The sequence below is a fragment of the Agelaius phoeniceus genome, chromosome 6 (assembly GCF_051311805.1).
Source record: "Agelaius phoeniceus isolate bAgePho1 chromosome 6, bAgePho1.hap1, whole genome shotgun sequence".
NCBI lineage: Eukaryota > Metazoa > Chordata > Aves > Passeriformes > Icteridae > Agelaius > Agelaius phoeniceus.
This window is the reverse complement of record NC_135270.1, coordinates 48,271,535-48,298,308: the sequence shown is the minus strand read 5'-3', so window position 1 is coordinate 48,298,308 and position 26,774 is coordinate 48,271,535. Positions and strand designations below refer to the sequence as shown.

Sequence of the window (26,774 nt, the reverse complement as noted above, 5' to 3'; positions counted from 1 at the left end):
GGCTCGTAGTGTAGTCGGGGGGATGTCCGGCCCCGCCTCCGCCTGGCCGCGATTGGCCGGGCCCGGCTCCGCCCCCCGCGCGCCGCGGTCGCCCGGCTCCGCACGGCGCTCGCCGCAATCACAGCGGCCGCGGCGGCGACTCCTCTGCACGAACTGGTGAGGGCGGCGGGGCTGCGCTGCGCTGTCCGGGGGCTCCGTCCAGGGGCTCCGGCCGGGGAGGGGAGGACAGGACGCGGGGTTCGCCTAGGCGAAGGGAGCTGTGAGCAGGGGACGGCCCGTTCCGCTCCGCTGCCCGGCCGCAGAGAGGCGGGGAAGCGGCCCCGCCGCCTCCCCGGGGAGCCACCGAGGGTGCCGGTGTCCTTCCCGGGCTCCGAGCGCTGCCGAGCCCCCGCCACTTCGTCCGGCGCCCCGTGTGGCCCTGGGGCTGGTACGCCTGGCCTGGGAACTGCGTTCGATCCCTCCGTGCTGGAAGAGAGACCGGCTCAGAGCGGCTCCTTCCGAGGGACACTGCCCAGGGCTGGCAGAGGAGGGAGATGGGGCAGTGGGGGAGGAAGCAGTGGCAGCAGCTTACATTTAATCACCAGTAATACATTTTTAACGGGAGAAAAGGATGGAGTAACTATTTACGGGATTTCTGCGGAGAGCTGGGAATGCCTGAAAGGCGCTGCGCTGTGGCTGGCTGTTTATAGCTGGTGGACAGCCCTGCCGTAGCGTGAGGTTCTGCTTGGAGGTAGTAGCACCACTAGTTCTCAATTAGGATGGAACAACACTGTGTTGGATGTCTGTATTTGCGAGTTAGCATAAATATTGTAGCCAAGATCTGAACTGCTAAGATAAACCGTAGTAAAAGACATGTGGAGTGCAGGAATCTTGTGTAATATCACACTGGAATTTCTGCGTAATAACTTCTGCAGAATTTCATTCTGTCCATGCTTCCAACATTTCCATGTTTGCTGAGCAGACATTCTTACCCTTACCTGACTTACTTTTTTACCCTTATACCCCCTATGCAACTCAAGCAATTTAACACAATTATTTCTCATGCAGCGTTGCAGTATCTCTTTTTTCTGTTAAAATGTGATGGCAGAGGCTTTGTACATATCTGCAGACAGATAAGAAAGTAAATAGCAGAAGCAGTTTTATTGAAGCCTTATGGTCTGCCAGATTTGAATCTGGGTGTTTTGAAACATGTAGAGAAAAAAATCCCCTAATCCAGGTGTATTAACTTATCACCATTCTAGGAATGATTTTGGGTTTTTTTTACCCTCAGGTAAATTGTACCATCTCTGCTGCTGAGAAAAAAACCTGCAAACAGGAGAATGAACTTTATTTGTAATTACTTTTAAATACATTGATTTAACATCAAGAATTATTCTGAGTTAACTAAAAAATCATGGGTTTTTACAGTAAAAGTGGCTTATACATCTTCAGTAGATGTCTAAACAGAAATATTTTACTACAAGTTCTAATCATACTAAGCCTGTTCATAGAATGGTTACTAGCAGACTTTGTAAGGAAATGTTTTGCAACAGGGACAATAATCTCCTTCAAAATGTACCATGACAGAATTTATAGCAATGAAGATTTTTTTCTTTCTACAACACAAGTGCAGAAAGAAAATCAGATTATTTGTGCAGGGGCCTAATCACAGGTTTAGGTGCTTCTGTTTTTGTAGCAGCCAGCACAGCTTGTGGGTGGAACATTGCTGGCAGAACTGTGGGCATCAGTTTCCTGTGAGGAAGACTGTCACATATTTTGTGGAAATCAGCATCTAAGTGGCAGGCAATATGCAAGCACTCTGTGGAGAAAGGAACTGTGGCTTGATTTGGGAAGCTCAAAGGCTAGTAGTTATAAGAAGTGAGCTGTTAAGAAAGACTTCACAGAAGAGCTTTAGTGGTCATCTGACCAGCTTAAGGCTGTTATTTTTCAGCAAGGTTACTGTTAGTGTACTTCTCATGCAAGTGAAATAGAGATATGGTTTCTGTTTATACAGCTCTTGGAGACTGTGTTTAAGGTATTTCGAGTGCAACCCACTGAAGTGTCAATATTGCTCTAAAAGCTAGTGGAAAATACTTTGATCAACTCAAAGCCCTTTCTTTAGAGTGCTATCCTGTTCTAAGAGTATTGATCTTAAAGGACTGTTTCCCAAAGGAAAGTTGTGAACTCAGGGAGCAGGCAGTTGGCTGTAAAAATTGTTCCAGCTGCAGCCAGCCATTTCCAGGTGTGGGCTTTCCTAAGCATCCCTCTCTTATCAAGTCAGAGATGTATGCTAGCTATCTAGTGGGAAGTGGTCAAAGCACCTCTGTCAGGACAGACTGGTTTTAAGAGTGAATTGTTCTGCAAGAGCCACTGTCACAGACATCTTTTCACTGAAAATCCTTTCTTTAGGATTTTTCCTTCTGAGAAGCTGAAGCCTCAGAGACAGAATGTAAACAATTATCTGCTGCTGTAGAATGCAACAAGTCCACCTGATTGGCCCATCTTAGATGTTTATAATTAATGGCCAATCAAAGACCGAGCTATCTCGGACAGAGTCTGAGAGAGCTGCCTTTTATCATTCTCTTCTATTCTTAGCTTAGTTAGCTTCTGGGAAAACCTGCCTTTCTCTTTCTTTTTAGTATAGTTATAATGTAATATATATATATAATAAAATAATAAATCAAGCCTTCTGAACATAGAGTCAACATTCTTGTCTCTTGCCTCATCCAAGAACCTCTGTGCACACTTGTCACAAGCCACCCAATTCTGGATGTGCTTCTTCCACAGATTGTGCAAAGTGTGCAGCAGCCTTGCCTGCGTGTGTACATGGTGGTGTGATGCTGAGCCCACTGCACTGATGGGCCTTTATGCTGGCATGGTCTCCATGCAAAGTTAACTCTTCTGTCAGACAGACTAGGCAGAGCTGATCAAATCTTATGATATTTTGTAGATCAACCAAAGCTGCAAGTTTGTCTTGTAGCGAGATTTTAGTTTTTCCACACAGTCTTCATCTGCATGTGATGTAGTATTGATTGCATGTGATGGATCTTCAGAGAAAGGCTTTTTCTGTACCTGTGGTAAGCTGGTCAGCTGAGTTGCTCTCTCTTAGTATGACTTGAAGACAAAGCATGTGATGGGGAGCTTTCTCTTCTCAACTGTAGGTCAAGAACTCATACAACACGACCCTGAACACAGCCTTTTAAATTGCCCACTTCCACTCAGAGGCCTTCTTTAAAACAAGTAGAAATAGGTGTGTGTGTGAGTCTATTTCTTTGTTTGATCATCATTTGTTTGTTTGTTAGGTTTGGTTTGGATTTTTTTTAAGCAATAGTTAGAAACAAACAATGAAGACCCATTCTCACTGCCCATGTTTAAACCTATTTTAAGTGCTGCTTAGAGAAATTCAGGGAGCTGAGCATTTATTAGTTACTGTGTACTAATATATCTGGGGTTTTTTTTATTTCCTTCCTTGTTTCTGGTGTTAATTTGATTTAATTATAGTATAAGAAAAGATAGATAAGAGAGATTATATGTCATTTATTTGCGCCAAAGGGAGGTTCTTTTTTATTCTAAATTATCCATGACAAAATATGTATGATATGCTAGTACAGTGCAATGTTTCTTGGTGTTTATGTTTTTTTCCTGGGTGTTCTGCATCAGTCACAACTTTTGTCTCAGCAGAGGAGAGAAATGTGAAGGCCTAGATACCCTTGTACTACCTGGAAGACTCTTGAATCCCTCATGGAGAGACTGCCTCATGGAGAGGTAGCTAAAGTCTCTGTTCTGATGTGGCCCAGGGATTTTCTGTGATGGGGCTGTTGGCAGGCAGGGTGCAGTGCTGCTGTGGGTACACCTGTGCTACCTGTGTGTGGCAGGTACCTGAGAACTGTGGATCCTTGTGAGTGTAGTCAGGAGTGTGAACTCACCAGGAAAGACAATCCCATTGAGCTGTTTCCATTTGGCTGGTATATCAGTAACTGATAGTGGCAGGGACTGTTTCCATGTGATGGATGTGTGTGCCAGGACTTCCCTTAAAATTAGCCATCATGTTACATGGCCTGGTGAACAGCTGGCACCAATGCAGTTTCTGTTGATATGCCCTGGATTCTGATGAATGCTATCTCAAAGAGCTAAGCATCATGTGAAAGGATCTCCAGCACATGGAGAAGTTAATGTTCTTGGTCTTAAGAAGTTAATGGTCTTACCTGGACCATTAACTTTTTCTTTTTTTTTTTTTTTTTTTTAACGTAACCATAATTCATGTTATAGTTGGAGAAATGTTATCAGACAGACACTGAGCTCTGAGAGATCTGTGTGCAGGAAATTCAGCTCAATATTCCAGTAAGTCAAACTGAGTTAAGATTCATAAGCAGATTGTCCAAACAATACTGATTTTCTTTTCTTGCCTAATATTTCAGGAGTTAGATATACCTGAAATTGAATATTGGAAATGAATAGGCTCATTGGCCTGTGGCCTGTAGTGGCACTTTACAGAAGTTCTTTACAGGTTGGTTTGAATTTTAGCCAGGCTGTAGGCAACAGAATAGCCAGATTTAATGGATGTTGTAGACACAGTGCATCTTCAGCACAGTATGCTATTTGTCTTATCATGTGAAGAAGTGACAAGATAGATCAGGCAGAGTTGCCATACAAAGCCGCATTCTTTGGCAACAATGACAAAACTTTACAATTCCAGCTCAACATGGGAGAGTATAACCATCTAATAAAAAATCTGCTTATTCCTTCATATCTGCTTGTGTGCTGAAGAAGCTAATAAGTCAACAAACCCTAAGTTGTTAAGTTACTGTGTATTATTCTTGCTCCAAGTGTTACAGGCAGTGACAGGAGTGGCTTCTTCCTGAAAGATAAGTTTTTGGAAGAAGCAGTTTCATAACAGTTAATGTTTGGTTCTGTTTAGATCATCAAGACTTTCTTACTTTGTGCTAGCTCCACTAAAAAGGATAAAACCCCCGAACTTTTAAATATGTATATATAGTATAATATATGCATATATATATTTTTCATACTACTGCCTGCAAGACTAAATCTTCGTGACCAGTGAACCCATGCTGTGTGTTAGTCTACTCTGAACACAACTGCTCTGGAGAGGATCTGGCTGCTTCTCTATTCCAGCCTCATTTGAGTGGCTGCAGATGGGTGGTTTTGAGTGGGGTACTGAGGCTGACTTTGGTACTGTTTACTCGGTTTAGTGATTTTGCCTTCTGACTGTGTTGAATGGTTTGGGGGTTTCCAGCTTTTATTCCAGAGAAATCCATGTTAATGTAGACTACTCTGCCTCTTACTACAGCACCTCTTCCATACCTAGCAGCAATTATCTACTTCCAGGATCTTGTGTTTGTGAGTAGGGAGGTGTAAAATCCCATTTCCCAGTGCATGAGGAAATGTGTAATCTTTATGCATGTGCCAGGAGCATGCAGTTCTTCAGGGGAGTTTGCTTTTAGAGTTTCACATCAGATGCAGCAGACCCGAGACTGTGACCAGTAAATGGAACCTGCCTGCCCCCTGAACCCCAGTTCAAAAAGCAGACCTTAAACCTGTGATTGGAAGTGGCCAGATAGTTTGCTTGTAGAGTAAATGCTTTACCAGACAATCAGGGTGCTCAGGACATTCACTAGCAAGGACTCTACTTTAGTCCTCTCAAGAAAGTAGAAAGAGCCATTTCTGCATGGGCTCAAACCACCCCCTGTGCTTTGCTTTTCTAAATTTGTCATTCACAGGCTCAGATGTATTTTTCTCACTGTGCACCATGTGCAAACACTTAACCATTGAGGAAAGGGGGCAAAATGCTGCTCTTTCATGTGGTAGTGGTTCACATTTGCTCTCCACTAGCATAAAAGGTTGCTCAAATAGCGTGAGGCTCTCACAGCCTTCACTTCCCCCCAGCCCCTGCAGTTAGGGCTGCATCTTGTGCAGAACAGTGGAATGGCCTCTTTCCACCCTCTTTGGTATTGTGGGCACAGAGAGCTTTTGTGACACTCTGACCTTCCAACTCCCCACCACTTTTCCACGTCTTCAGTATCCTACATCACCTGGGATTTGACTCAGTAATAATGGGGTAATTGCCAGTGAGTGGAAATCAGGGAATCACATAAGCAGAGACCAAGAGAATAGTTTTAATCTGAAAGAGTTTTATCTGTGAAGCAATTGATAGTGAGGCTTTCTTTGTATTTGAGACTTATTCATTGCCAGCTAGTATAGAGTGAAACAACTGGAGGGAGCTGAACAACTTGGTTGTCCTATTCAGAATTGCTTTCAGTCAGATTTGAAAGCTGACAAAAAGCTATTGTAACTAGTAGCAGCTTGGTGCTAAAGGAAGATATGACCCAAAATTGTACTATAGGTTAAATGATCTGTAAAACACACAGAAAAACCCCACAACCAAGAAAAGCTTCTAGTTGGGATATTGCTGATATTTGTTTAGCATTTTTTTATTGGCTGATGTCCTCTCATTTACTTGTCTCAAAATTCTTCATTAGGAGAATTTACTCCCATTTGTGGAGTAAATAAAGAAGAGAGATGATACTGAAAGCAGTTTTTCTACTGGGCTGTGCTCTGGGCATCAGCACATTCCCCATGGAAGAGCCTGAAGATGGAGGCAAGCACTGGGTGGTGATTGTTGCAGGTTCCAATGGCTGGTACAACTATCGTCACCAGGTAAGGATCACATGCTGATGCTGTCCATGCTCCAGAAAATGCCAGCTCCCAGACTTGCAGGAAGGTGGTAGCTGCCTATAATCTAGACTAGTTTAGACCTTCTGTCATTTGAGCAAGTGCTTCTACTTCCAGACTCCCAGGTGTGTGAAGTTTTCAAAGCAAACAGCAGCAAGGTTTGCTCAGAACCTGCTCTTAGTTATTTTTGTTACCACCCCAGGAATTCCCTTCCACTACTCCTTTTTACTTTGTGGTTTTTGTTTTTTTTTTTTTTTTTTGCATACAACTTTTTTTAGCCTCTAACCTCTTGAAAAAGCTGTCATTACCAGAGGAGAAGTATTCTTCCTCTAATCACACTTCTGCATCCTGGGAGATCTGTGCCTTTTAGGGTAAATACTCTATTACTAACTAGGCTAGAAGATCTAACCCCAACTTGCAGTTGTACAGAGGCTATCTAGAGGTAAACCTCATTTTGAGACACATGCATGTTTCTTTCCATTTCTTTCCTCTTTTCATTATGTTACGAGAAGCTTCCTTTTCTTCTAAATAAAAAATCTCTGAAGGCTGCAAATGCATTATTATGTTTGAGGAGTGGAGGACATATGGAAGGGGGTTCTTTTTAACCTGAACCAGTTTGCTGACTGTGTTCAACAGCATGGCCTCAGAATTAAGTTGGCACAACAAAGATATGGTGCAGCAGGGTTCAGGGAACAGTGAGTGGCAGAAACAGGAGGAAAGGGAACAGGAACTCCCAGTCCAGTGCTGCTGGGAAAAGCAGTGTGTTGTGAAACTGTGGGCTGAGCGTGGGTGTCATGATGGACAGGATTAAATCCAAGTGACTTAATTCTGGTTAAGTTCAAGATTTATAATAAGCAGTCAGGAAACTTCTGCAGCACTTTCCCCTTGGGGAATTGCTGGACAATCCCTTAAACAGATTAATCTATGTAAATGCTATCTTTGCTCTAAATTTGCAGGTTGGCTTTCCTGGAGAAAAGGATCAATTTAATTTTGATTTGTGTGTACATTTATATATTTCTAAATGCTAGAAAAATAGTTTATTATAGTATTGTTGGTTAAATACCAGTGTACAAAATCAGCATTTTTAAAACTGAATAGTGTGAAATGTACTGGTTGAATTGCTGAATGCTGGAACTTTTAAAGTATGTACTATTTTTAATGTAACTGCCTGTAAAATAGAGAGAGGCTTCATCCTCTTGGTTGATTGAGGAACAAATGAGCCTTCTGTGTGTTAGGCACCCTGGGGTTTGTGTATGTTTCTTCTCCTTCTAGGCTCACAATCACTTTAGAACTTCCAGCACAGTGATGAGCTTAAAACTAAATTAATCAGACTGACAATCTTGTTGCATCTGAAGAACAACCTGTCACTGGCAAGTGCTAGCTAAACACTTTGACAAACAGGTTTTAGGGACTTTCCTGGCTCCTTACACTGTAGATATCACCTGATAATTACAGTTGGAATATTACAGCCTTAATATAAACTATTCCTATTTAAAATTAAATCTTGAAGAAGAGTTTTGAAGTTGAAATTGGGAAACAATGATGAAAATACTACTGCTGTACTTGATTACTGCCTGTCTTGGAGTGTCTAAATGTAATTACTGAGTTGTGCTCTTTTTGTTGCTATTGCTGTATAACCAGTCTAGCTGGCTCCTTTCCATTCTAGGAGGAGTTACTACCACAACATTAATTCTTTAAATAAAATTACAATTTTGAAGCTGTGGCTCATGAGAATTCCTTTTCTCAGTTGCCTGGGCACAGTTTTTAGTCTCTCTGTCAGTGAGCCTGCAATTGGCAAGTGCTTCTGCCAGGTAAAATAGGGTTATGAAGAACTCAAGATCCACACTTAACATATTTGTGTCCAACAGTGAGTGAATCTCTGTAACATGCTAGTTTCACAGAAGCCTATTAACTTTTGAGTGTGGTCATGCTTTGCAGATAGTTACTAAGTAATTTCTTTTCAATGTTAGAAAAATGAGAACAGGATTTCTTTAAATACCTAATTTTGAAGATCATGTCAACTAAAAATGCACAATATCTGCCATGTTGGATTGTTCTGAATTTAAATACTAGGAATCTCTGTATTTTAAACTGCCACTTGCTTCAGGTATTAACATTTGGAAAGAAGAAAATTAGAATACCAATAATAATCCTATTAAAGTTATAAAAGCAGCATTGTAAAAGAGTCTGTATGAAGGATCCTTCAGAATGAGGCTGGGTTCTTACTTGCCTGTCCTGAGCAAGATACTGTGCATCTTAACTTGTTATGAAAAAGCTCAATTCCCACAGGATGCAGCACAGCAGCAGGTTCTGCTAGTGCTAATGCTGTTCTGCCTAGTGGCCTTTTTTGGTCAGTCTTAAGGGCCTGGTGGGTGTGAGCACGCATGGTAGCAGTGACATGTGGTGAGACAAACCCAGCAGTTAGTCATGGGAAATCCTCTCATGTGTGACATGAAGTGTCATCCAGACAAGGGTGCCTTGGGTACTAAAAAATTGGAGAAATTTGTTCCCAGCAAAACAAGCAGAATCACAGACTTTTAGGAGAGTTATTCAGAGGAGGAAAGATGCTACAGAAATCTGAGGAGTTCTAACAGATTTCTGAAAATATTATGCACACTGATCACCCTGTCTTGGTGTCTTAGGGTTCCCTACCTTCCAGAGGCAGAAGCAAAAACATTTTAAGTAATTAAATTATTTGCCAAAGTCACTTAGAGAGGAACCAGGAATAGGACTTGGTCTTTCACTTCTGTGCTTCAGAACACATAGTGAACACACATAGAAACACATGGTATTGTTCAGTACAATCATACCTGTGCTATAAGAAATCAAAGCAGTGCTACAGAATTGCATGGTTGTGTAATTTTTTTGCTTTCCAAGGGAGAAACTGCAGAGGAAAATATATTGTACTCTAGTTCAGTTCACTCCTGCCATCACCCTTCTTCCCCAGAACTTTTCTGACCTAGCCTGTGTACAAGTGGATTTGTAGATATGTTCCAGTAAGTAGTTATTCAATGTGGCTTTTTTTTATTACTGGACTTGTTGCTATTCCCTTCATGCAACCAAGCACTGATAATGTCCCTTTGTAATTTGAGAATTCAGCAGACACATCTCTGGGTTTCAGTTGCTCAGTTCAGCTGTCCAGGGTACAGTTAATACATGATGTTGCATATTTGTATTACGTTTTTATTTTGTGAGCTCCAGTTGTTTTCATGCTGCCTGCTTCAACATGGTCAAAATGTACTGTATTGTAATTATCCGGTGGTAATGTGTTCATATGACTGAGCAACCACAAAAGCAGAAGAAATAGATTACCTATTCAAAAATACCTCATCTCATACATGCTGCACACTGTACAGACCCCAGGAATAATAAGTTTGTAAAGACTTTGCAGACCCAGGAAACACCGAGTTTGCACCTGTAACCTCAAGGAATCTGAAACTTTGCTCAAGACTGGTTATTTAGATGTCAGTAGTCAGGATCCACTGTCAGTACAAACCAAGGATAGAAAGGAGAAAAACCACCATTTGTGCCTAATATGAGCAAGATTCACACTCTGCAGGCAGTTGCTTCCACTGTGATGGCTGAGCTGGGATTCTTCCTAATCAGGATGACCTAAACTTGTCGTACACATTTATCTCATCCAGTTCCTAAAATAAAATTTAAGTGTTTTGTGTAGTATAGAGCCCAGTGTGATAGGCTTGCTGTCATTGCAGGGCTAGCTTGTACATTGCTTTGTGCTTATGGCTTCTCAGTTCTTTGGCATTTTTGTCCTTATTTTAGTGGTTTTGATTAGAGTTGCTTGGGCCGTGGAAGGGCTATCAGTGTGCTCCTCTCTGCTCCTCAGCAGTTACTCTGGCTTCTCTGTAGCAGCTTTCCATTATGAGACTGGCTACTGTTCAAGAATACTCCCCCTGTTCCTAGGGAAAGTGGCTCAGCTCTCTGCTTACAAAGAGCTGGATAAAATACCTCTGGAAAGCTTAGTGGCATACGTGAGCAAATACGGTACTAAATGCTTCTGACAGATTTGGAGAATGACTCAACAAGCTAGTTCTCATTAGAAAAAATAGTGTCTGGCTCTTCTGGGTGATGAACATACCAGCTAACTCAAATCTAAAGCTGGCTTCACATCAGATCAGAAGAAGAGACAGACCCATGCTTCCTGGATGCTCAAATTCACATAGTTTGTGGAAAAGCCTGATGTGAAACAAGAGTCTTACTAAAGATGGAATGCATCCTCAAGAGAAATGCCAGACTGAAAAAGTCTGGCAAAATTACAATTAAAATTAAAACTAAAAAAATATGAATTTGTATACATGAGTCTGTTTTCAGTTGTTGTTTTTAGTCTTACACTTACTGAGCTTTGTGGGTCAGAGACTCTATTTATTCAGTGTCCTAGACACTGCCAGCCAGAGCAGTATCTTATTCCAGGACAGTCTTAAATTCTCCTCTCTTGTAGGTAACAGACACTAAGGCTGCCTTAGCCTTCAATTAACATTTCCTCACTGTGCTTACAAAATTTAAACTGAGCTCTCAGGAAATCTTTCCTAAATTCTTGATAGTTATATCTTTGGGCAGACTCACTGATGTATGTTTAAGCAAAGGAGTAAGACATGGCTGGCATTTCAGACATATTCTTCTACTTTGTTTGTATATTAGAGTTCATTCTTGTTTAGGCTGTGACATTTCAGCACAGCTGTAGTGGGAATTGTGCTGCTTTAAGGTAAAGCTGACAGTTCCTTTCAGCCATGAACCTAGCAGTCATAAGACAAGAAGTAACCAATTTCACACAAGTCCAAGCTTTTCCCTTTAGGAACTATTTATGCAAGCTTGTGTCATAAACAACTTGATTTTTCCAAAAATCCCCCCAGGCAGTTTGCTTAAAAGCTGTGTCATTCAAATGTGTAAACAGCTGTATGGCAGAGGAAAATTGGGGTGTCAGGAAAACAGAGTAAGTCACTCTCTGATCCCCATGCTTTCAAAATCTAGGAGTTAATTATTTAAGCAGCTCTTCCATCAGAATTTGCTGATTTAGCGAAGGGTTTAGACTAACTAAGGAGTGAAAGGTCTAAACCATGCCCTTAACAGTGTCCATTTTGGAGCTACCCATAAGGTCAGTGTGCAGCAGGAGCTGTATAGCTGCACCTTTTCCTGTGCTGTGTGGGACAGCTGCAGCTTTTCCCGTGCTGATCTGGGGCAGCCCCTCAAATCGCACTCACAGAAACGTGATTTAGTGACAATTTATCCAGTAAATGTTCATAGCACACATTTCACATGTTAAACCATCAAGAATAATACCAATAAGAGATCTGAAACCAGTGAACAGCTGTTTCTTCTAGAGTGGTTTACAGGTGCAGATATGCCAGAAATATTTCATAGAGAAGCAGGGTCAAATAGCAGTATTTGAGAGGCGGTTAGGCATCAACAGGAAATACTCTACATACACCTCCCTGCTCTAGCTGCAAACTTTTTTACTCTGGTTTTGTAGAGATTTATGGGGTTTTTATGTGTACACAGGGACTAATCATGAGCAATATCAAAGGTGACTAATTAGGTCAGCTAATTCTGTGCAATAAACCCTAACTGTTTACACATAACTGTCCTGCTTTATTCAATGGAGTTTTAGTAGGAATGCATGTTTTTGCTGCTCTAGACTTTGCTGGTGATATCATTATGCTACCAGCAGTTCCTTTAGCAAAAGCCTGAAAAGGCTGGGACAACCCCCAAACAGGCATAAATTGAGATTGAAGGGAATTGACTGCATTGATCTGTCTTCCTTTACAGTAGGGATTTTGCTAATGACTACTGTTTGCTAAGACAGGACATACTGAGCAAACAGTGAATGAACCAGAAGGCAGGAGAGGAAACCAAAACCTGATAATATGTATTTACAAAGTTTAGCTTATTTTGGGCACTTAGGATCAGTTGAAACACCTCCAAAGTCCCTACTGGCCAGCCACATGTTTGTGGGAGCACAGACACTTGCTGATTGAATGTGGTGATACTGTATCACTGCATGCCTAAGCACTTCCCTGTTGCCAGCCTGTGAAGGTTCCTGTCAGCATCACAGAGGTGTGTGATATTTTCAGAGTGAGAAGGGATCTATGATCTACTCATCCATCAGTGTAGAGAAGCCCTGATTAGTGTTTTCTTCTGCTTCTGCTTGGGTTGCTTGTGAAAATCAAATATGTTCTCAGTCAAACCTGTGCTCTTCTGTTTCATATTATATGCAATACCTTCCTAACTGTTTAACCTCAATGTTTTGACTTGTTGAGGCAGCAGCTGGTATAATGACATGCAAGGAAATGGAAAACTAATTGGGAGATTGTCTGGGGTGGGTGGAAGAGAACCTAGACTGCTGACCTGCAAAGTAGGAAATAGAACTGCTTTAGTAAGAACAGTTTAACATTTAGGGTTAAATCTCACATAAAAAGATTTTATTGTTGGAGAGTTCATTAGCATTGAATGTGCCTCACTCTTCACAGAATCTTGTACAACTATCTTCTCTTTTCATTTTTATCTGCACTTAGAAGACCAAGGATTATAAAGTTACAGTATTTTACAGTGTCTTTTTGGTTAAACTAAGGAAAATCACTAGTACTCCTAAGTAATCTAAACAGACACTGGTCTACTTAAACCACATCAATTTGGTTTCCAAATTAGCAAATTAGATTAGTTCAACACAAGTAAGCTTTAAAGCTTGCTTCCTGCTTGCATTTGGAGTGTGCATTTGTTAGATGAGATCTCTTCCATTAATCCTGCACAGCTTTTCCTAGCATTTGGTGGGTTCTAGTTCTCAAGTTTAGGAATGATTGTTAATGCCCCATTAAGGCACTCAGGGACTGTAAGTTTTAAAGAAGAGAATCATTTGGACTGGGGTTACTAAGAAGTTAGCATTCTGATATAGTTCTGCATTTACTGTACTGCATTTACTGCAATTACAGTAATATCACTTTAATGGGTGTTGTTATTTCAGTGTCACGGGAAGATGGTTCTGTAAAGAAAATATGCTTGTTCATATCCTGTACAAATCAGCAAAAGAGCCTGAATAGAATTTTTGCAATTCTGTTTTCCACTGAAATCTGATGTGCACTGAATTAGTTGCTCTGCAGAGTAAGAAATATGTAATTAAAAAGAAAATATTCCTTAAACCAAATTCTCATCTCATAGTAAAGCAAGATTTAATAAAATTTTTGCATAGATGAGATTGGTAAACAATGCTTGCTTAAGTCAAGGACAGCCTTCAATCTTTAGTTGTGCAGGCTTGGTGCAGAACTAAGGGAAATTGGTGGAAATCCAACTCTTTTTGTCTGCTTGGCACACTTTGGATTTCTCTGCAAAGAAAGGTTTTTATTTTCTGCAGAAGGTTTTTATTTTGATTTTCTCATACAATGGAGAATATTGCTGAGAGCTACATGTTAAATTTGTTATCTCTACCAAGTCTGAAGTAACTTCTGGTTTCTGTTTAAATAAGAAATCAAAATAGGTAATGAGGGAGAGATATTAATCATAGTCTCTACTATTAATGCAACTGCTTCTAATTAAAGAAGAGCAATGAGCTCTGGTTTAACCTGTGCATTTCAGCTTTCTAGCAACCCTCAGTCTCTTATATTGGAATGAAGTTTGTTTTGGTGTCAATAGCCTGCTCTTAGGTCTGAAAAGCTGTTTTGCTTCTGGTATCAAAGGTAAAATTTCTGTTAAAACTAGTAATGAAAATTTGCTTAATTTCAGGCAGATGTGTGCCATGCCTACCAGATTGTACACCGAAATGGAATCCCAGATGAGCAGATCATTGTCATGATGTATGATGACATTGCTGATAATGAGGAGTAAGTGATGAACATACGCTGGTCACAAACTATATGGTTACTACAAACATGCTGTGGTCACCAGTGTGTTTTGAGATTGTAGTAGTTTTGAAAGAAAAGCCCCTAAAACCACCTGTGATACGCATAGAGATGTCAGCCATCAGCACAATAATTTGAAATGTGCTCATGAGCTTCCTAAGCCTTAGAACACAGCTCAGCATCAGCTGTGGCACTGAGGACTGCAGAGCTTTGTTATGAGAGTAAGGGCTCTCAACTCCCAGGCATAACAGTGTGCAGCACATAAATAACCTAAACTTGTGAACACAGGGGAGGTCTGTGTGCAATTTTCAGGGCTTTTTTGGAGGATATTATCAGATTAATTCCCAGCATTCAATGAAGATGGGTAACAGGTCCCATTCTGAGTGACACTCTAGAGCATATCGCTGCTTCCTGTATGACACAGTTAATTTATACAGCCTCTAATTCTGAAACAACTTCCCCCAAAATCAGCACAGCAGCACTGGGAGCAAAGTGTTAAGGGGAATAAAGGCAAGACTGCAAGGAGAGAAATGATAGAGACCATCCATCTACATCTTCAGATTAATTGACATGATCTGAGATAGAATACTTGAATGTACTCTGAGGGTAAGATCGCCTGAGAGAAATATATGTAACTGACTGAAGTGCAAAGCCCTTTATATTCTGAAATCACTTAATGACATATGGTGCAAGTTCCTGTACTCTCAGGTGAGCTGACTCCTGTTGTTCTAAGGTCATTGCATGGCATGTGGCTAATTATTCCTATTTATGTTCCATTTACCTTTCAGAAATCCAACCAAAGGCATTGTCATCAATAGACCTAATGGCTCAGATGTGTATGCTGGAGTGCCCAAGGACTATACAAAGGAGGTAGGAACAAAACCCCTTTCCCTGTGGTTCAGCATTATCCAATGTCTGAATAAATTCTTTCACCCTGTAGCTTACACTCCAAAAATGCACATAATATAAAGCATCAAGTTTATTTACCTGCATGGTTTGACATGAAGTTTGGTTTGACGTAAGATGAATATAGACAATAGATTCTTTGAAGTGAAGCATTGGTCATCAAAGTGAACCTTTACACTTTCCATGCTGACAAATGAAATGAAAGGAAGGAAGGTCTTGGATTGTAAATGTTGTAACTCAATCTGAAAAACAGCTGTGTAAACCTAATTGTTTCATTAAATCAGTACAGTAATCCAGTGACTCTGTGATTTCATGATTCAGCAGCCAAGTGAGTCATTAGATAAAGATGTATTGAAAAGGATGGCCAGCTAAATTTGTCATCCATGCTTGATTTTAACTTTAAGAAGCCATCTTTCTAAATGAAGATTTTGTTGTTTTTATTATCAGATCTAACTTTAATCTTCTCAAATCTGTAGGATGTCACTCCTAAGAATTTTCTTGCGGTTCTCAGAGGAGATGGGGAAGCAGTGAAGGGGGTGGGATCAGGAAAAGTATTGAAAAGGTAAGAGAAGTTTAATTTAGAAAATAATTGCATGTGTAGTTGTTAATTGACACTGATTTCAACAAAAGAATAAATTAGAGCAACTTAAGAATCCAGCAAAATTATTGATGGCAATTTCAGGTCCTTCACATTACAAATACAGTGGTTCTAATTTCTTAAACTATGTGTCACAAGAAAGCAACTGCTGATATTTGACTGATTAAGGTATAGAAGTTCTAGAGGGTAGTATTAACTGTATTAAGGTATTTGTTATTTAGACTACTATCTTTTTCAAGAATGGCAGTTCTAAGATAGTGTGGCTAAACTCTGGAGACTTCTGGAAAGGATTTTCCAAGGCTTGTTTTAATGTACATGAACAGTTTTCTTAATCAGCAGAAGATTTAGGTCAAACTCAGGCCGGACTTAGCAGTGAGTGGCAGAGGAACAAAAAGAGCTTAACCAGCTCATCAGCTGGAAGAATTGCATGTCTAATCCCAGCCTTATTCTTTGTAGCACATGTACAGTTATTGAGGCTGAGTATAAATCATAATTCCATTCCTAATGGAAGTGGAATTATGGTTTATAATGAATGAAAAAAAAATCTTTGTGACTGAAAAATAATATGAGCAATTAAACTTGTAAGTGATGTATTATGCTTAAATTATTTGTAAACTAAGCTACAGAAATGATTCCAAGTTTTGCAATATTTTAATATAGGAAGAATAATAAGTTATAGATTGACTGAGTGCAATGTAAGATTTATAATTAATGGTAGTTTATAAAGGCTTATATAATTTAGATGATTCAAAAATGTAGTTAATACATTTCAGTGCCTAATAAGAAATCTTCTTGGAAGGATACCTGATGTCAGTTATTCATCTTGTTTCTACCGAGTTTGAGGTGTAAAAGTATGATGCTGCCTTACTAAGTTGTACCACATTTCTGACTATTGGTTAAGAGCTATATCATATATTTTTCTGTGTACAAGAATGACTATAAAACCTTTAAGAATTTAAATTCAACCATTTGGAAGGACTAGCCTTGTTGAAGAAAAACTGTGAAGTCTATCTGCATATGACAGTTGATTTTAGAGGCATAGCAATGAAACAGAACAGAAGAATCCCACCCTGGCACTGAGGAGAACAGTAAAAAAGGAGGAGCAGGACAATAGTCAAATAAGTTACTGCTCTGAATTGTTTGAACTTCATCCTTAAATGCTGAGGTTGAAAATGATATATGCAACACATATAGGCAAAACGTTAATAAATTACTGCACATTACCAGATTGTGCAATTCTAGTATCTGGAATGAGTCAAGGGGTGACTATGAAGCAATTTTTGTTTTAAAAAAATGTACATCTGAACACACCTCACCTGCAAAAGCTTGATGTTCCTGTTCAAATAAGGGAGTAGCTACACAGAGGACCAAAGTCTCTTAATGTACTCAGGAAGACCACTTGAACCCACAAATAAAAGTCTTAATTGTTTACATTCCACCTGGGTCAAATTTTTTGCATTTAGGATCAAGAGCAGGAAGCCAAAAAATAACACCAGCCCTTCTTAGGCTCTGTTTGAATGTTCAAGTGACCTGACTTTTGCTGTTGGGTGGGACAAGAACAGAATTATCCTTTCCCTGGGAGGCTTCCAGATGGACTTTTAGGTGGTGCCCCTAACCAGTAGGTTACTGGCCAAACAGAAGGCTGGACAATGTTTCCTTGAGCTGCTGCAGTTGCACCTATTTGCTGTGAGGAAAGAGCAAAAGCAAGTAAAGGTTTCTGGAATCTGGTACAGAGGAGCAGAGGAGGGCCTGGACACTCCTTCTGATCTTTTTACACACTTTATATTTAATTGTCCCTGAATCCAGTTCAAAAGGAAAATCCTTTGCAGATCTGGCTGTTAGGCTAAGACCTTTCTGTCAGCCAAACATGATCTATTTGATTTAGGGTGGAATCAGACTGTACAGCAAACTGTACTACACAGATGTGAGGGTGTCAAAGCCTGTGAGTGCTCAGTGCTCAACTGACTGCAGAGCCATGGGTGCAGATGCCAGTCTGGACTCATGAGTGCCTGTGTACATGCACCAGTTCCTCATGGAGCTGGAGGCTGACACTGCTTGCTGATCTGTGTGGCTGATTATGGCCACAGCAGTCCTTACACATGCCTCAGGTCCTTAGCAAAGAGGTTTTTATTATTTATCCTTGTGTTAATGGTACCTTGGTATAACTTAGTTAGAAAAGCATTCCTTTTTTCCAGACTTCTACAAATGCCCAGAGTATTAGCAATTCTTCAGATAGCCATTAAAAACCAATTGTGTTTCCACCATACCCTACATAACAGCCCTTGTTTCAATCAGTTTACAGTTTGGAATGTGAAGAGTGATTGCCATATTCTCCATGTTTGAGGGACTGTATCTTTGGTTTTGTTCATTTTCAGATAATGACATGTCTTAGCACTGAGAAGCAGATGATTGTTGTTGTACAGAAGATTAGGTTGGAGTAGTTAAAAAGACTTTGTTTGCAATTTTTTTATTACAGTGGTCCCAAGGATCATGTGTTTGTTTATTTCACTGACCATGGAGCTCCAGGACTTCTGGCTTTTCCTGATGATGATGTAAGCATTTTGGGAATAACACAAAACCCATCATTTTAGTGACATACTAAAATAATAACAAATAAATGTAAAACATGAGAATATTTAGTGCACTGCTATATTGAGGGGAGAGGCCAAAAAAGAGCATTATTCTCCTGATCACTGTATTTTGGATTTTTTCCAGTTAGAATCTGTAACATTCAGTTGAAACTTAAGTTATGTCATTCCATAGTCAGGCTGCTTCACACAGGTGTGACTTGGCTTTCTGGTGCACTATACATATCTTCTGGGACCATTGCTCATCTTCTCCAAAGTGCTAAATGCTAGAATTTTATACTTCAGAGGGCAAAGGACTGGATAAATTTATTGGGAAAATAGTGTACATATTCACAACACTTAGTATTTATTCTTGAGTGAATTGTGTGTCTGTTGAACATAAGTGGTTTTAATACAAGCCTTCTTATTTTACAGCTTCATGTGAAAGACTTGAATAAGACTATTTGGTACATGTATCATCACAAGAAATACCGGAAGGTAAACAAGCATACCAGAAATTCTGAAATTAAAAGAGCAGCTGGCATGGAAGAGAGATGTTTTTATTTTGAGAATTGGCTCAAAGTAGGAGGAATCTGTTACATGCAGTTAAATTTGCATTAGGATTTTGCAGTTCAAAGGATTGATCTGCTCCAAATTTTCCATAAATGGTTCATTTGTTTTTGCAGTCAGTGTTCATATGTAGTGTAACTGCTGTTTGCTAATGCTGTATATTCTGGCTAGAAAAGCAACATCTGTAACTGCTGCACCCCATAATTTATACCTGACTCTCTTCCTGTGCTTTGTTCACTTCACTCTTTACTGTCTTTACAGGAAGTTTGTATATACCTCATGTTTTTCTTACAGCTCCTTATTTAGTTTAAAAGACTGTATATCTTGTCAGAAAATTCGGTGAATTTATTTCATCACATTGCTAATAGCAGAGAAGTTACTGTTTTGAACATTTTACTGGTGCTTTTTTTATGCAGTTCTTTGTGGCAATGTCTGCTATGGCTGGCTGTGTTTAGGAACACACAGCTGGCATCAGTTCCAGAGACACTGCAATCAATACTAACACCTTGCTGTGCCTATAGAGTGACTGTGTGTTTGATGTGTGCTTTGTACAATAGCCAGTAGATCCCTGTGGATTCTGTAGAGATGAATAACACCTTTTCATTATTATTCTTTCCCCTTTCTATGGAGTTTAATTCCTGAAAATAAAAAATTAGCTTTTCTTTTGTAGCACTATGCATAGCTTTTGTTTCAGGAATAGCAGTACAGGCCAACTAGCTACACCTAAAAAGCACCTAACAAGTTTTCTCCATTTCCTCATGGAATTTCTTAAGGCCTCTGATTTATTTTTGTATTTTATAGATGGTCTTCTACATTGAAGCATGTGAGTCTGGATCTATGATGAATCATTTGGCTGATAATATCAATGGTGAGCAGTCAGTTAACTTACTGGACTTAAATATCACAGCTTGTCCCAGACCTTGTCCCAGACAAGTACTGACTGTGACAAGAATAGGTTCAAGGCATGTTTATGTAGAATTTTAGTGGGGGAGCACAAGAAAGTAATACTTTCCATTTACAGGAAGTTCCTTTTAGTAGAGTCTTACAAAAGACTGAAAAGGCTTTCAGTTTCTCAAAAATGAGAAGTTGAAAAAGTATTTCTTTTCAGGAACCAGGTTGTTGCCCTGGTTATACAGACATTTCTCAGCCTCAGCAGTGCTAACAGGTGTGAAGTTCCTGCTCTCAGTTTCATCAAGTAGCAAAGCAGATGTGAGACACCACTGCCAGGTGGATTTGCTGCACATTTGCACAACAACCCAGGATGTGGAACTTGGATTTTTCAGGGTTTCCAGGCTCTCTGCTGCAGAGCTGGAAGCTCAGCCTTGATTGGGATGAGGAATCACAACCTTTTGAAACAGCTGTTCCATATCAGGGAGAGAAGTGTTTGCTCCTGTGGTTTTGAAGATGTCATTGCAGAGGAGACCAGCCATGTCCATGGTATCCTGGGTGTTTGGCCCTGGATGTGCTGCCTGACACCCACCAAGATTTCTTACAAACAGTTTTTCTTTTTTACAGGTAGCAGTTTCATGTTGACAATTGTCCAGACAAATGCTCAGTATTTTTTATAGTTTATTCTGTTAGAATTTCCAGTCTGAGGACACTGGTTTTACAACCAGCTCTGCCACAGAACTTAAAAAGGCAGAAAATTGACAGTTTATGTATTAAGAGTACAAAGTTGTCTTTGGCAGCTCTCACTGATAAGCTAAGAAGTTTAACTGGTTACTTAGTAAGCATTTTGAAGCGTGCTAAGAGGAGCATTTTACTGCACAGATAAGATTCAATATTTTTTTTACTTTTGAGCTTTAGGTACATTCTGAGTAGAAACAACACAATAGCTCTATAAAATAACATGGAACACTTTCACTTTAAAATATGGATTTTCCTTCAGTTACACAACTATGCTATGTATTAACTTTGGCAAAAAGCCAAAATTGCTTTTGTCTTGAGACCTGTCAATATGTGTTTACAGTATTTCTGTTGTCTTAGAGATGACTTACTGGGAACACTGTGCTTGGGACAGATGTAGGATCATTTTACTTTTGTCTCAGTGTAGAGCATTATCCAACAAAGTATATTACTTAGAGGGTGGCATTATGTGGAAGTAAAGATGATTTTTAGGGGATTCTCTTCAAGTTTGGAGAAAAGATATCACTATTGTAGTAAAGAAAATGAATGTATAGATAGTTGTTAGTGCACAATGCTTTCAGGCAGTTCTTGAATAATAGATTTTTCCTTCAGACAATTTTTAAACACTCCAGACCATGTTTGGCAGCAAAGAAGAAGCACAGAGTGTGCTTAGAACAGCACTGAGGGTGACTGAACAGAATGATTAACATACTTCTTTCCTTCCTGCTATTTAGAAGTAAATGATTGAAAGGCAAAATACTTAGACAAATATATTGTGTGGAGCTAAGTATTAAATCATGGAGGGGCAAGGGGAGATTAAAAAAAAGAAGATAAAAAACCCTTACTGTTTGTATTACAGTTTATGCAACAACAGCTGCTAATCCCAAGGAGTCATCTTATGCATGTTACTATGATGATGAAAGACAGACTTATCTTGGGGACTGGTACAGTGTGAATTGGATGGAAGATTCAGATATGGTAAGTTACTGAAATAAATTTTCTTCATTTCATGTATGAAAAAGATCACTAGGATTTTTAAACATAGCTCTTTTACAGGAGTTGTGAAAATATTTGGATTTATGTGGGAACAAAATCAACAAATTAAGTTGGTAAAAGTATTTATCTACTACTCAGGACCATATATATAATCTTTATTTGTTTGGGCCACTGAATTTACTTCCAATACCAACTTTCAGAAATATTATTTCCTTTTTTTATTTATAAGATAAAATATCTAAGATTTAAAATAAGATATAATTTATAATATAATTCATAATATTATTAGATAATAAGATATAAAATATCTTCTAGTTCCAAACTGGCATAATCTTTATTTGCTAATCTGAGACCACATCTCCAAACATGTTAAATGAATTGGGCAGTTCAGTAAGTTGTATGTCTGCTTCAGGGCTGCTTAAATATGGAACTGTGGCTAACCCACTTGTTAGTATAATGGAGACTGTTGTTAATGAAACAAACCTGGCATTTGTATGCTAGTCCACTCCCTTCTTGCCCATTTGCTGGGGAATGAGATTACTAAAAGCAATATGAGAATATGCTGTCAAATCTTCTTTTCAGTTTTTACTTCTATGTCTTTCAAAGGTTGTATAGCTCTTGTCCTATACATGCTTCTACTCACTAGCAGCTAAGACTCTTTGCAGTTTCCCTTGCATTTTTAGAATAGCCAAGTTTTACTGTTTTAGACCTTATGGAACTTTCTTCATGCAGGAGGATCTAAGAAAAGAAACACTCCACAAGCAGTTTCAGCTGGTGAAGAAACGCACCAACACCAGCCATGTGATGCAGTATGGAAACAGAGTATGTATTTCACAGGGCTTCCTTGCTCAAATGTATCTTCAAGCCTTTCTTACCCTATACTTTCATGCCTTAATTCAAACAAAAACCAGCTGTAAACTGGCAGGGTTGATTTAGTAATTTTTAGTCATGAGCTATTTCTCTTAAAAGACCTCAGCATTTAAGAGGTGATGATCCTGATGCTAAAGGAAATCAGCCTTGCATATGCATTAATGCAAGAAATCAGGGTACAAGTTGTCCTCCAAGCTCTGCCAGTGATTTGACACTTCAATAAAGAAAGGTATTTACCACTTCCCAGCATATTATGAGTATTAGTGAAATGTTAAAAAATACAATGATCCCTCAAATGGGAAGAGCTAAGAGGTGATACAGCATTTACAATAGTCCCATTATGCAACAGATTAAATACTCATTAAAAAAAAAGTGCAGTTATATAAGCTGGTTGCCTTTTTCCTTTTTCCCCCCCAGTGAGTTTTGGAAATAAAGTTCCCTGATTTTTGTCAGCCTTTACCTCATTGTATTAAAAACCCAACATATGCATACACACAGACACATACACCTACAACCCTGTTACTTCCTTTATTTTCTCTAATAAAACAAGTTTAGAGATTTGGGTTTGCATGGCAGACAAAGACAAAACTGCCTATTGAGGGTGATTGACAATTTCCATCTGTTCCATTCCAAATTTACTTTTTATCTTTCAGAGCATCTCCTCCATGAAGGTGATGCAGTTCCAGGGCATGGGGAAGAAAGCTATGCCCATTTCTCTGCCACCTGTGGAAAACTATGACCTGACACCTAGTCCTGATGTGCCCTTTGCAATCATGAAACGAAAGCTGATGGCTACCAATGACATTTCTGAGGCTAAGAAGATTGCTGCAGAGATGAAAGCATACCTGGAGGTAAGAAAGGAAAAAATAATTGCTCATCAGGCCAGATTAACTTCTATCCTAAGAAATGGCAGAAGGAAAATCCCCGAAAGTCAAAAAAATTACTCTTCAGACTGGTAACCTCTAGCTGATGGTTTATTCTTCCTTTAGAATTCAATGATCTGTTCCACAAGGCACATTCAGTAGTAATTATCTAGCCAAAAGGTAAGCAAATGCAAAAGTCAGTCTCACAGCTTTTATTGGCAGGAAATTCCTCATCTGCATCCATAGGGATTTTTATGGGAAAACTTAATCTTTGGTGTTAGAGCAACTCATGTTTCAGTAGAACTGAAACATCCCAAATCAAATAGCTCCTGCAGAATGGAAGTCAGTATTCCCTGGTAAACAGTGGAAGGACAGTAAGTAATTTTGGGCTCCAGGAATCTTGACTTTCTGTCAGTTTTCATTTGAGTGTGAAGAGACAAGTGCAAGAGACTGTGCTAAAAATAAATGGCAAAGTTTGGTTCCCTAAAAAGCCTAAAAGTTAAAGGAAGATTAAAGAAAGAGAAATTTCATTCAAAGTCTTTAAATTAGATTTAGAAAAAGCATGTTTTAGGTTCTTTTTGTTTTATATACAGGTGAAAGAATTCATCCAAGAATCCATGTGGAAGATAGTCACTGTAGTAACAGGATCAACAGAACAGAGCAAGCAGATTCTGTCAGACAGACTGACCATCAGCAATTATGACTGTTACCAGTCAGCAGTGAACCACTTCAAAGCTCATTGCTTCAACTGGCACTTACCTGTGGTAAGTCACTCATTGGATATAACCTGATAAACAGGCTACAAAAACTAGCACAGTCATGAGCACACCTGCAAAAATCAGCTTTTATTAAAAAGCTACCTTGGGGCAGTCATACAGATTAGATTTGGAATAAGGGTAAGTAATTGCTTTTGGAAACAATTTTTACTACGCCTTTAGGTAAGCAAGAAGTTTACTAAAAAAACCCCCAAAATAATATGTAATTTTTACTAGTTGTGCTGTTGCTTCCATCAATTCCCTCCCCAGAAATCCCAATGTTAAAAAGTCATGTTGTATTTCTGCTTGAAACATCTCTGCTGACTAAACAGAAACAAACCATCACCACTATGAATTCATAATCTTGGTGCATTCAGATTTCTGTATTATGATGTAGTATTATTCATAATTCCTTGCAGTAGCCTCACTGCTATTTCCATCATCTTGCTGAATTCTTGAGAACCACTTTTTTGTTTAGGGGCTTTATTACTGTTTGCTCTTCCTGGGATCCCAGTTGAGGATTCAAGTTGTGTTATTAGACTTCAGTTAAGAATAAGAAAGTCCTGATGGCAGGCAAGATAACCTCTTTAGTGGATTTTTTGTTTTTGTTCTGTGGGATTTTAAGAACGTAATGGATTAGATGGTCTTGTGTATGAGGTCAATGTTCAGCACAGCTGAATTTCCTAAGTTCAAAGACGTTAAATGGCTGAATTGCCTGAAGTTCAAAGAGCAAAGTGTGCAGAAAAAAGATCCATTTAGCCCAGTACTAGATCATCAGTTGAACACCTTAGATATTATAGCAGCTCTAAATTATTTCCACTATTAAGTCTGGATAAACAATACCTGCTTTTGATCACTGAAATGATTAACAATGTTTGTTTATTTCAGTATGAGTATGCACTGAGACAGCTGTATGCCTTGGTCAACCTTTGTGAAGGAGGATACCCCATTGACAGGTAATGAGGTTCCTAGATATGCCCTGTAGTTTTAACTGTGGCTAGAAGAACAAAAGCCAATAGGCTGATAAAGCTTTATCCTAAAAGCTTCTCACTTGTTCTGCTCGTGTTATCATTTTGTCCATAAATCACTCTAAATTTAGAAATGTTTGTTTTGACAAACATCGTTATTTGTTCCCTCCCACTTATAATGATCCATGTCCCCATAACCCTTTAATTTCATTACTGAGCCTCAGGGGAAATGACAGCCAGAGGATGCCACTGCACCACACAACATCAAACAAAACAGCATGAGTGGTGCAAGGGTGTTGCCCTGTAACTCCTGCATCAGCTTACACTGAAGCCAGGCAGGGAGCTGCTGTGTTTTCTGTGCCACCCCCTCAGCTGCTGGTTCAAAACACCACAGCACTGCTGGGTTCTGGTGATGAAAGAGAATATGGTGCTATGTGTGGGGTAGGAAACAGGGAAGTAATGGTCCAGGCTGACCTCTGTCATGGTGCAGTAGAGCCAAGGGCAGCATGGTGTTGGAATTCTGTCTTAGGAATTTGTGGTAGAGGTTGGGATCCCAGCTTATGAGTCATGCAAGAGATGTAAAAGGGAGAGAAGAAAGCAGAAGGGTAGGGAATGTGAGGATGGACTGGTAGTTCAAAGAGTGTGTACATGCAACTCAGGAGGTGAAGAACTGCTGCCCCCACTCCTGAAGCCCACTGCAGTCAGTTTGGGAAATAGTTTGAGAGCAGAGTACCTGAAAAGTTATTAATCATTATTGTTCTCTATTGCAGAATATGCCTGGCCATGAATCAGGTGTGCCTTGGGTATTGATGGAAACAACAGTCCTGAATGTAACCCTTGCTACAAGTGATAATTTTTCATAGCTGTCATAATCCAGACTTTATGTGCATGCAACCTGGAGAGAGTCAGACACTGTACTGGAACTGTGTTGGGAGCTGAGGCACCAGACCATGAGCAGTGCAGCACTTGCCAGTGCTCTCCCCTGCATCCCCACCTGCTGACAGCCTGCTGCTTTGAGAGAGGCATTTTGGCAGACCATCTGGAGCTTTCAAGATGGATAATTTTTTTCAAAGCACAATGCTCTTAGGAATCTCTGGATGAACACTACAAGCCACCTATGTGATTGCTAACTCAATCCTAAATCTAAACATTGAGTCATTAATTCTGGAGGGTTTTTTAAAATACTCTTGCTAACTCTTAACTTTTTAAAAAAAGTTAATGAATACCATTACAGTGACTAATTTGCAGATTGGTTGAAGAGTGAGGAAACCAAAGCTTGTTCTATTAAGTTTTAACTCCTTAACAGTTTAAAGAAATTAGTTGCATATGGGAGCTGTTTGATGTGGACAGCACAGTTAAATGTTGAGCAGTAAAAATCTTTGTGAGTAGAAAGCACTGTTTCCCAAAGAAAAACAGAAATATCTAATGCTGTAAATTTAGCATCAGTATGCCCTAATTAATTGTGTATACTCACAAACCTGTGGGAAGTCATGGAGTACAGGAATTGCCTGTGAATAAAAATAAAGTTGACAGTTTCATCCA

The 26,774-nt window shown here is 39.5% G+C and overlaps 1 protein-coding gene across 1 annotated transcript; it reads left to right on the top strand.

Moving 5' to 3' along the window:
• Positions 1-26,774, top strand: LGMN (legumain). The gene is made up of 14 exons (XM_054634614.2): positions 1-156; positions 6,477-6,654; positions 14,398-14,495; positions 15,302-15,383; positions 15,896-15,981; positions 18,494-18,569; positions 19,020-19,082; positions 19,956-20,022; positions 21,640-21,758; positions 22,509-22,598; positions 23,300-23,497; positions 24,103-24,273; positions 25,153-25,220; positions 26,003-26,774. The coding sequence occupies exons 2-14, from the start codon at positions 6,517-6,519 to the stop codon at positions 26,040-26,042; spliced, it is 1,296 nt and encodes a 431-aa protein (XP_054490589.2). The 5' UTR covers positions 1-156; positions 6,477-6,516; the 3' UTR covers positions 26,043-26,774.

Coding starts and splice junctions, on each gene's coding strand:
- LGMN (XM_054634614.2), top strand. CDS start 6,517: ATGATACTGAAAGCAGTTTTTCTACTGGGCTGTGCTCTGGGCATCAGC. Junction 18,570..19,019: donor TGGCTTTTCCTGATGATGAT/GTAAGCATTTTG, acceptor CTTATTTTACAG/CTTCATGTGAAAGACTTGAA. Junction 20,023..21,639: donor TTTGGCTGATAATATCAATG/GTGAGCAGTCAG, acceptor TTTGTATTACAG/TTTATGCAACAACAGCTGCT.